This window comes from Sinocyclocheilus grahami, unplaced genomic scaffold, assembly GCF_001515645.1.
Source record: "Sinocyclocheilus grahami isolate Dianchi unplaced genomic scaffold, SAMN03320097.WGS_v1.1 scaffold1456.1, whole genome shotgun sequence".
Classification (NCBI taxonomy): domain Eukaryota; kingdom Metazoa; phylum Chordata; class Actinopteri; order Cypriniformes; family Cyprinidae; genus Sinocyclocheilus; species Sinocyclocheilus grahami.
The window spans coordinates 91,916-103,127 of NW_015506635.1; the positions used below are offsets into that span (position 1 = coordinate 91,916).

General features: G+C 36.1%; 1 protein-coding gene across 1 annotated transcript; it reads right to left on the reverse strand.

Annotated features, from left to right (window-relative positions):
* Positions 1 to 9,151: 9,151 nt before the first annotated feature.
* Positions 9,152 to 10,688, reverse strand: rps20 (ribosomal protein S20). Its single transcript, XM_016256657.1, has 4 exons — positions 10,569 to 10,688; positions 9,852 to 9,951; positions 9,600 to 9,673; positions 9,152 to 9,399 (listed from the first exon to the last, which is right to left on the reverse strand). The coding sequence occupies exons 1-4, from the start codon at positions 10,569 to 10,571 to the stop codon at positions 9,217 to 9,219; spliced, it is 360 nt and encodes a 119-aa protein (XP_016112143.1). The 5' UTR covers positions 10,572 to 10,688; the 3' UTR covers positions 9,152 to 9,216.
* Positions 10,689 to 11,212: the final 524 nt, after the last annotated feature.

Sequence of the window (11,212 nt, forward strand, 5' to 3'; positions counted from 1 at the left end):
AAGTAAATTATTGCTAGCTGTTCCAGCTTTGGAACATGCTGCAGGTCGAGCCCCCTTCTCGGATTGAGAACTGGGTGTGTTGCTACCTCAGCTGAATAACTGCTAGCTGTTCCACCATTGGAACATGCTGTAGGTTGAGCTCCCTCTCGTTTGAGAGCTGGATGTTTGCTCCCTCACCTACAGATTTACTGCTAGCCACTCCAGCATTATAGCCTTAGACATAGCGTTTGGGGATACCCTATTTCTATCTATGGGCTGCTCTTTCAGGGTGCCACGAGAACCCCTAGAACGGTATTCAAGTGTGTGTACGTTATGCTTTGCCCACTTTTCTAAAATCCACATAGCTGGTAAGTGTGCATGTTATGCTTTGCCACTTTTCTAAAATCCACATAAGTGGTAAGTGTGCACGTTATGCTTTGCACACTTTTCTAAAATCCTGTATGGTAAGAGCTAAGCACAAAGACTCCGTGCTCTTTTTGAGTGGTTTAAAACCGTGGTTCCGCCTTGGGCACCACTCCTCCTATGTATCCTCTGGATACATACTTAACAGGGTGTTGCTACTAAGGGGATGTATTTATACTATAGTCGCACCGGTAGTGACGTCATGGCTGTCGCCGGCCAACGAGTTGGTGTTTTTTCAATGTATGCTTCAGACACGGGTCACGACGAGGCGCTCCCCATAGCGACCCCTAGAGGACGCAGTGTCTTGTTCCCTACTCAGGGAACCATGGTTACATAAGTAACCTGAGACGTTTCTTCTGGTAGGTGGGACTTTCAGTCATCAGGTTATAAAACTTGCATAGTTTTAATAAGAATTGATGTCTGACTTATTTACTTGCTTAATAACTGTGCATAGTTTACAGTGTAGCTGATGGTCCATACGAAGTAGAGTAGTTATATATAAAATGTTCAAAATAAAGGAGTGGTGCCAAATAAAATAAATAATCAAAATAGAAAAAACATCTATCAACCTACAAATTATTTATTTGACCTTTCTACAAAAGAAAATAAAATAAATAAACACCTTTAGTATACTCAACACCCTGCCTAACCCTGGTCTAAAAAAAGTATACAAAGGGTGGCACACCCTCCTACTTTAGTGTGTTTAATTCAATCGGTTCAAAGTATGTTGGCTTTTGTCAAGTGACAATCAACTGGTTTCTCCTTCTACATATCAAACAAATTACAGAGTGAAACTCACAACACAAAGCTTTAGAAAAGAGAGAACTGTAGATCCACATACGGTTACTTCACTAATACATTATAAACGGAGATTATAAACACATACCTATAAGAAACTAATAAGGAAATAACTGTAATCACCATTCAAAGTTACCTTCACGTGGATGCTCAGAACCATCTGGGTGACAACTCTCTGCTCATTAATCACTTGAGAAGCTCTCTGATGCTTCTCATTTCATGAACTGTGCATCCTTGTTTTATTTTCCATCCTCGTTTGCACCTCCCAACTAGGTTGAAAGGAAAAGATAAAGGAGAAAAAATTATATCTATGCAAAAAGGCTACAAATTCATTTATTACCTCTTGAAAGCACAGAAGGTACTGAGTGAATGGCTAAATAAAGGTCATATCTGTCTTTTTGAATCAGATTCAGGAAGAGCTTAATTGCCAAGTGTGTTTACACCAGCATTTCTCAAAGTATGGGGTGTGCTCCACTGAATTTTGGTCATTTTTGTGCCCATCTCTATATGCTTCACTGAAAACAAAATACAGATCTCAACTTAACATTGAGCATGACTTGAGAGTGGCAGTATCAAGCCTACAACCTTATTTTGAAAAGATGTGTACTTCAAAACAGGCTCATTGCAGCCACTAAAATAGTGAATAATATTATACATTTTTTGTCAATTTTGTTTGTTGTTTTTGCATGCAGTTTGCAAAGTGACAAAATGAAGCAAAGCACAAGTAGTCCACACTTTTATTTTCTCAGTTTCTGAAATGGATGTTATCAGAGGTAAAATGCAAACACAATTGCATTATTATTATTATTATTATTATTTACTTCTGAACAAAGTCTTAATTCATGCAAAGTGTTAATATAATTGCACTTTTATTTTCTCTATTTGAAAGTTTTTAATGCTGTTATGTTTTTAAAATGTGATGTTAATAAAATTTATTTGAATACATTTTAACAGTTAAACTTAAAGCCTGTTTGCTATCATTTTGTTGGGGCGACTGGGGTCAGGTCGGGCTCGGAACCCTTCCCTACCTCCAAAATGGGGAATGGCAGAAAAGGTTTGAGAAACACTGGTTTACACACACAAGGAATTTGTCTTGGTGTCAGGAGCTTCCAGTACAGAAAGTACAAACATAGTGCAGACATATAATTTAAAGTAATAAAAACACTAATAATAAAGAGAACATAAATTATAAATAACAATATAGTAATAAAATATAGAGAGAAAGAAAATGTCAGTAGACAGAATTGTGAATGTGCATTTGTGCTATTTACAGATGAAAGTTTTGATGCCCAAAGCACATATCCATACTAAGTCATATGATTTCTATTCATCTCGCAATGTTTGTTTATTTTATATTTTTTATGGCCATACTGGCTGTGACAACTAAGGGAAAGTTGAAGATATTACATTAAATTTAAACAATTATAAATTGTCATAAATTTGTTTTGTATGTGGTGATTGTTTGTAAATGTGAGGCTTTTTTAGAAATGTTGTGGAAACGTTAGATTCATACAAACTGGTTTTATTTCAGCACTCATACATTCTAATAAATAAAAAATAAAGGTTCCAAAAGGTGTTTTTTTTATATAGATGTTAAAGGTTCTTCTAACCACACATGCCAAGTAAGAACCTTTATTTTTAAGAGTGTATTTAGCAAATGTTTGTTTGAGGAAGCTCAATACTGTAAGACTGTGACAGTGTGTACTGTACATTACACACACTATGTAGAAAAAATTATATTATACCGTTTTGTCAAAATGCATAACTTTAATCAATGGCAGCTGATATGTATTAATATTTTTTTTAATGAAATGTAATAATTTGTTGAGTTAAATATTGTTTGTTTCCTCTTTTTAATGAACTGGTAATATTTCTTTCTCAACATGTATTTACCAATGGAGTTCAGACTGACCACTATCTTACAGTAGCATCATTTGTACTGCCATAGCACACTAAATCCAAGATAGTGGCAGCAAAAGTTTTCATAAAAATCTTTACATTAAAGAGCAAGTTGATTTATTCATTGATTGTGTCTGACTGTGGTTTTTATTTTGTTCATCACACCTCACATCAGTTTAATTTCTACCCACCCATACGTAAAAACTAAGTACTGATACTGAATGTTTTTTTAAACAATAATTTAAACAATTAAAACATACACAATTTTTGTCCTGTTCTTTAATTATTATACATGTGTTTTAATTAATGAAGAGGTTACATGGAAATGTTTATACTTTTTGTTAACTACTGACCATGACAATGATTTTAAATGAATTATTAGGCAAAAATGTTATTAAAATATTGAAGGTTTTAAATATGGGTAAAATAGGACATTAAAGCATGATCAGCATTATATCCATATGAGTTTCCTTAAACAGTTCAAAGTCATTACTCGGCTAAATATATCTTTGGGAAGTAAAGCTAATTATGTCACATTGAGGGGTGGGTCAGAGCTCATTTCAGAATCACAGCAGGAAAAGAAAAGGTAAGAAAAAAGGCATATGGAGATATAATGCCTTTATAAAAACATATGGAGCTTATAATATGACAAAACAAATTGAATTTGTATTGTGCAAATTTGAATTATGGACAAGTGTCATTTAACAAAACTGAATAGTATGTGGCATTTAACATAGTTCTGAATTAGATTTTATTTTACTTGAATATTAAACATTTGAAATTTAACACGATATTTGACGATATTTTTATGGCAGAGTTTTATAGACATGTATTTTCAAACAGCAATTTTTTTTGTTCTGAAATCTTAGACTGCAAATATCCAGTTTTTAAAAATACAGCTTCAAGTTTTCAAGATGAAGAGGAAATTCGGAACATCAAATTCAATATTCTATAATTCAATACGCAGAAATTCAGATCGTACAGGTCAGAGGTAATCAACAGGGAAGATCTCCGAAAAGTCAAACAAAGCATTGTTGAGCGTAAGGAGGTAGCATAAGTGATTCTTAAACTTTTATGGCTTATATACTTATGTTAGGTTAGCATTCTCAGCATGTGAAACATTTGTCTAAGCCAGTGGTTCTCAAACTTTTTTACTCCAAGGCCCCCCTCCTCTCCAAATCAATACATACTTTGCAAAAAATGTCACTGCACAACTTAAAAGTACGTAAACCTTAATTATACAGTAACTTTAACAAATAAGCACAAGTCAACCTGCCATACCAAACAAGACCACAGGGAGACGCCAAAGGACCGCATACACAGATCCATGCAGAATAACGAAACACACCAAAATACAAATGAAAAATGAAACCATTCTGAATGTGTGGAGACTCAGCGATCGAAAGGCGGGTCTATATCATCAGTGAATAGTTCCTCTGTCAGAATAAGTGAATTTTAACCGTTTGATCAGAAACTTCTCCAAAACACGCGCTTCTTCAGTGAGTATCTGTTATAAAACACTTGCTGTACATTCATTTTGACAACTACATGAATATAAAGAACTATGTTCAAGTAGAAATATGATTTTATAGCGATCCGTGCGCCATGAGCGTTGATACACGGTTTGTTTGTGCATCAATAATAACGGACACATGCGCGCTTAGTGTATGACTCCTGTATGTCACTATAATAGTCTTTACTTGCACCCCCATACATAAATAATATGAAATTAAATAAAAACATTTGACTCACATCGATAACTCGTGCAATGCAATATGTGACGTGATTTGCAGTCATTCGTAATGTCATAGCATTTTATTTTAAAAATGGATCGGTTCCTTGTGCTAAATAGCCCGACTAAAGATTTTTTTCTAAAAAGAAAAGCTGGAGTTAGGGATGTAACGATTACCGGTTTGACGAAATCATGATAAAATTTCCCCACTGTTAATATAACCGTTTCATATTTTAGTTAACATTATAACCGTATTCGATTACCGCAATTTGAGCAACTAATGATAAATAAATACTCTAGCATAAAGCACAGTTTTTAAGTAACAGTCTCATGTGCGCACATCACGCAGAGTAGTTTCGTTTTGTGTGAAAAGACGGCAGAAAAGCTGGGAGGTTTAAAAGTGTGCTAAGGGCATAGGTGCCGATCCCTGAGCACCCACGGAAAAACACGAGATAGTCTCCATTCATTTGAACCAATAAGAATTGGATTGCAGCTTTTACGACTTTATTCTCGTTTTCATAGTTAATTTGAAGCTGTTTTGGCGTTATTTTAATGGCAAATGTCAAGAGTGCATTATTGTAATACGATAGGGTGCCAGCACAAATCTATCGGATTGAAGCGGGCTTGCTCTCCCATATATATAGTGATCAAGGCTCTGTGCTGATCAGATATTACATGTGTGCGCCCTCAAGCTTTGTCCTGTGTACACGAGAATAAGTGCTTATTGTAAACAGGTATTTATTAAATCATTTTATTTAGTGAAGCGCAACCCTCATAGAATGAATGTGTGTATTATTTGGTTAATAATGTATTTGCAGTCCGTGTGTTTCACTTCGCAATTGGGGGTTGGGCACCCACCGGCAGAAAATCGGAAATTATACAAATGAATTAATTAATTATATGAATGTATCTCTGAAGGTTCTGACTGTCTTCAGAAAAGATTCGATGGTCTTTTGTTTTCATCTTCGCTCCATGTAATACCTAGAGAAATGTTCTTAATTGCAATGCTGTTTTGTCTACGGAGTTCACGGGAAACAGCTCTAATTCACCTTTTCCATAAGCGCTACCTGCTGTCATAGACTAATTTTACAGAGACTTATATTTACATTCAGGTTGTGTGCGGATTTTGTCTGGCCAAAAAACAGACCGAATTTGCCCTACTGTAGCCTAAATTTGGACCAGTTGATGAAAAACAAGCTTATTTATTCTACACATTTAAACAAACATTTAAAATTCAGATAAGTTATTTAGAATTATTTATGGAGCAGATAAAATACATATAATCATTAATTATTAATTTATCATTTTGACTTAACACTTTTCTTTATTTAACACTTTCTTTGATGCCTTAAATACGGGACGATTCCATATTATACGGAACGGTTGGCAACCCTACCCCCACCCCAGCTCAAAGCTTTCGGTTACCGCTCCGCTAAAGATCCGCTGATTCCGCTAATCCGCTCCGTGTTTTCTCGCCGCTCCGCAGCATCACTCACAATCGATGTGCCGCTATCTGGAGTGGAGACCACAGTTCCCGAAGGTCGTTCCCCCACCCCAGCTCAAAGCTTTCGGTTACCGCTCCGCTAAAGATCCGCTGATTCCGCTAATCCGCTCCGTGTTTTCTCGCCGCTCCGCAGCATCACTCACAATCGATGTGCCGCTATCTGGAGTGGAGACCACAGTTCCCGAAGGTCGTTCATTAACAGGTAGATGTATTACAATCCACATTACAGATTCGCTGAATTAATAATTTGGTAGTTTGTTTTTGTATTTCTGTCTGTAAAGTGATTAAAAGGGATTACAATAAAATGTCCACGTTCTTAGAATTAGAATGTCTGATCAAATTATTATACCCGATCAGATCTAACATAAATAACACAAAATTCACACTTTAATTCTTGTAATTAAGTATATTTCCCATTATAATCAGTTGTCTTGATACTAGTAATCTAAAACACATCATATTTTATTAAAACCCTATTAATAGTAGGCCTATAAATAGTTTAAAAATAATATAAATGTTCTAAATGAGTTGTTTATTTGTATATAATATAGATTAATGCTGTAAAATATTTAAATAAATGTCTAATACTTATAGGGGAGAGTGGGCTAAGATTAGCCATTTTTTACTTATGTGGTCCTCAAGGGAAAATGACGCAGAAATACAAAGAAAGTATCTATCCTATCCTATCCTATCCGAATGAAAGTATTCACATCATTTTAAATGATCAGAATGTATCTATGACAAATGGTTCTAAAAACATGGTTTCTTATAAAAAATGGTTCTCATAGCTCAGTTTGCCACGGGTTAGGGGTAAGTTGACCCGAGTCGAGTCAGTGGGTAAGATGCACCATCTGGGTGTAAAATGACCATCTGGCCAAATCTGATTCAAACCCATGTGAAATAAATAACAATTTAAAAACTAATTTAATAATTTCCTTTTAAAAACAGTCCTATTTCTTTTCATAAAGTTAACTTTAACAACATAAAACCAGCCAAATGACGTTTAAATTTCAGTATTTAATTGTTTGCATTTCTGAAACAATATGTTGAACACCAAAGTTGTAGCCTTCCTAAAAACAGACTAAACAGAGTTTGTTGGCCATTAGTGACTACACGTGGAAAGATATATCTGATTATAATGTGATGAAAAGCATTTTCTGGTTCTTATCAGAGAAGGATTTGGAGCACTTGTACACTGTCCCTATCAAATAATATGTATAGATGATAAACTAAACCAGTAATATCACATTAAAACACCAGTTTATAATTCAGAGATTTAACTTAACTACAGTGCTTTATGGTGGGGTAAGTTAAAATGCTGGCTCAATTTAGCCCACAACATCTGGCTCACTTTGCCCCATAGCTGCCATTTTTGAAGAAAAAAAAATAGCTACTGTTACTTACCAGTTCAGGCTAATATTTAGCTAAAAAATTTGCATGGTTTTATATGTTGCTAAATCCCCTATATGTATCATAAATATTTTTAGACCTGGATAAATTTGCTTTGATGTAACAACCATTAATTCTGTTATGCTAAACTTTTACTTTGACAAGCCAAAAACAGTTTTTAAAGTAAATGGGTGCCTTCCATTCCCCCCATGTGTTTCTCCTTTTCTCAGTCTGGCAGAAATTACGGGTGGTTCCAAAACACATGGTCACATGACAGTAAAAGTGTACAGTTGCCAAGATACAGGGGGTGGGTAAACTTACCCACTGGCTCAACTTACCCCACTCTCCCCTACTTCCATTGAAGATGAGGCAGAAGCAGGCTCAGAGAGAGAGGGAGAGCCCACTTATCAAAACATCTACAATAAAGTCTGAAATTAGAGTGTGCGGTCTTCTCTTTTAATTGTATATTTGTAACAACTGGATCATTTGTATTAACAAGCACCCACCCCCCCAGTGCCCCTTTTTTGGTTTGGGCCACTGCCCCTCAAAATGTCTGTGCATGACCCTGACCTGTGATGTTATGGAAGAAACTCCAGAAAGTTCTGGTAGAGCTGCATGATGAGGTTCACAAGCAGTTGACTCCATAGCCACTAACACGTTTGTCATGTCAACAACTGTTTTGGGACGACATCTTATTCTTGGCCAGTTTTTTATTTCATTTTTATTTTTTTTAAGTATTACTGACCGAAATGTTTATTTTTTAGAGAGCGAGAAAATAGTTTAATTCATTAAGACCATAAGTTGCCTAAACAAATGTAATTTATGTAGTAATTTATCTTCACCCATCTTATATACAAATACAGCTATTCATTCTTCTGACTCATGAAGTTGCAAACCTGTTTCTTTCTTTCTTCTGCAGAACACAAAAGACAACATTTAAGAACGTTGGGATTCCAAAAATGACATCTTATTCTTGGCCAGTTTTTTATTTCATTTTTATTTTAAGTATTACTGACCGAAATGTTTATTTTTTAGAGAGCGAGAAAATAGTTTAATTCATTAAGACCATAAGTTGCCTAAACAAATGTAATTTATGTAGTCATTTATCTTCACCCATCTTATATACAAATACAGCTATTCATTCTTCTGACTCATGAAGTTGCAAACCTGTTTCTTTCTTTCTTCTGCAGAACACAAAAGACAACATTTAAGAACGTTGGGATTCCAAAAAATTGACTGTCCATTTTAAATGTCACTATGCTCCACAGAAGAAAGAAATTCATACAGCAGGGGTTCTCAACTCTGGCCCTCAAGGTCCACTTTCCCCTGGCATACAGGTTTCTAGCAACATGAGTAGACAACAATGAATTTTATGGGAGAGCTAAACAGTCTGGGGTTTGAGAAAAAAAAAAAAAAGCAGACAGAAATCCAAAAATCTCATTTTTATTGAGCTGATAGCAAACACACAGCTGATTAAGTGGGAAGACAGCAATTACGCATCTGCAATGGTGACCTCCACCTCAACACCAGGCTCAATGCTGATGCTGGTGATCTGCTTGACGATCTCAGATGGACTGTGTAGATCAATGAGACGCTTGTGAATCCGCATCTGGAATCTGTCCCAGGTCTTGGAACCTTCGCCACATGGAGTCTTGCGAGTAGTGATACGCAGGGTCTTGACAGGGAGAGAGAATAAGAAAATGGAACCAAATTTAGGATGAGAATCTAATAACAAGCATCTTAAAAACTGGGACATTCTCTTGGCAAATGTCTGTCTGTGAATGATACGAGTATTTAATTGAAGCCCTTTGAAACTTCCATTTGATTAGAACAGTTTAGATATGAGAAGATCAAGAAGTCAAAACTGGTCCTCACCTTGGTGGGCATACGCACAGGTCCCTTCACCTTGAGACTCTTCTCCTTGGCACCTCGGATCAAATCAGCACACACTAAAGAGAAAAAAATACTTAATGACAACATGCCTGACCTATTCAGAATCACAAATCAGAGTTTTGTGAAAAAAGGCTCAGAATAGCGTATAATATAGCTCATGTTTATGTCATTCATATATTATTATCCTCATTGCCATCAATTTAGTACTGCTAGAGCACTGGGGTGCACGCATACCTTTTTCCAGAGATTTGACATTGCGGCTGGTCAGAGTGATGCGGATTCGGTGGATTGCCACCTCGGACTCAACAGGAGCCTTACCAGTGTCTTTGAATGCCTGCAAAACATACATGTACTGTTAATAAACCTTTTAAACTGTGCAAACACTGGCAATTCTGATACTCAACAAATACTTGCCCTTTTCTCCTAAATCACTCTTGAGTTATAACCCAGAAGACTGACATACTCACTTAACTTAGATCAAACTAGGCAAGTCAGTCAGGGAGGGAAGCGGTCTTTATTCACATGTAAAACATTTAATTCTAAACAAGCCAGAAATGTGACTTTTACTTTGAAACTTCTATGCTCCACTACTGTTTAAAAATAAATAAAACTTTTCTCTGGCAATGTTGTTAATACTGTTGAGTACACAAACACTTGTTTGGTTTACTACTCCCAGCTGCTCATTCAAAAAGATGTCGGATCAAATATGTACTCTTAAAACCATATGCACTACAATATAAAACACAACATTGTCATAACTTATTCACCGATTCCGAACTGCTCAAACTCTAAAAGCCTGCAAACCATGCATCAACGCAACGCCGTGACATCAATTCAGAAATACGGTGCGGCACTTGTTTACACGAGCTGTTTAACACCTCAGTACAGACTCAAAGGACAACAAAGATCGCTTCTGTGTGTTAATACGATATTAGTAAAACCTCAATTTACCATGGTTACTAGTTCCTGACCGACTTAATCGTGGAAATTATTGAAACGCGAACAGCGGTGAGTCAGGAAGAGCGCAACACGACCTCGCTCCGGTCCTTCCTGAAAAGAAGGTTCAAAGGCCTGCTCGTTCATTTATAAGATGCATCCGGGTACTGCGTGACAACAACACCGCGTCAACACCTCCGCCGGAACAAAAATATGGCAAGCCGTTTTAGCATTTAAAAGTTTGTTTTGACTATCCATAAATATAATTTAAGATAGGAACAATTGTATTTTGAGGAGTCATAATTATAATTCGACTAGTCACAATGACAATTAGAGATATCTGCAATTATAATTGCACTAGTAAGAAATCGGATTAGAGATATCTCTAAATACTTTATGACTAGTCAAAACTCCATTGAAGATATCTGTAATGACGTCATGGATATCTTCAATAGGGCGTCACACATACGCAAAGGTAATTAGAGATATCTCTAATTCAGTTTCGACTAGTCACAATTATATTTGAAGATATCTGAATTGTACCTGCTCCTTGTCGAATGTGGTGTTGTGTGATATGAGACTAAATTAACTCAGCTCCTCCCAGAGCCCCTCCCCGACTAATGCTTAGTGCTAACTGCTAACAACAGTGGTCTGCTTTT

Coding starts and splice junctions, on each gene's coding strand:
- rps20 (XM_016256657.1), bottom strand. Junction 9,674..9,851: donor TGTCAAATCTCTGGAAAAAG/GTATGCGTGCAC, acceptor TTTTCTCTTTAG/TGTGTGCTGATTTGATCCGA. Junction 9,400..9,599: donor CTGTGCGTATGCCCACCAAG/GTGAGGACCAGT, acceptor CTCCCTGTCAAG/ACCCTGCGTATCACTACTCG.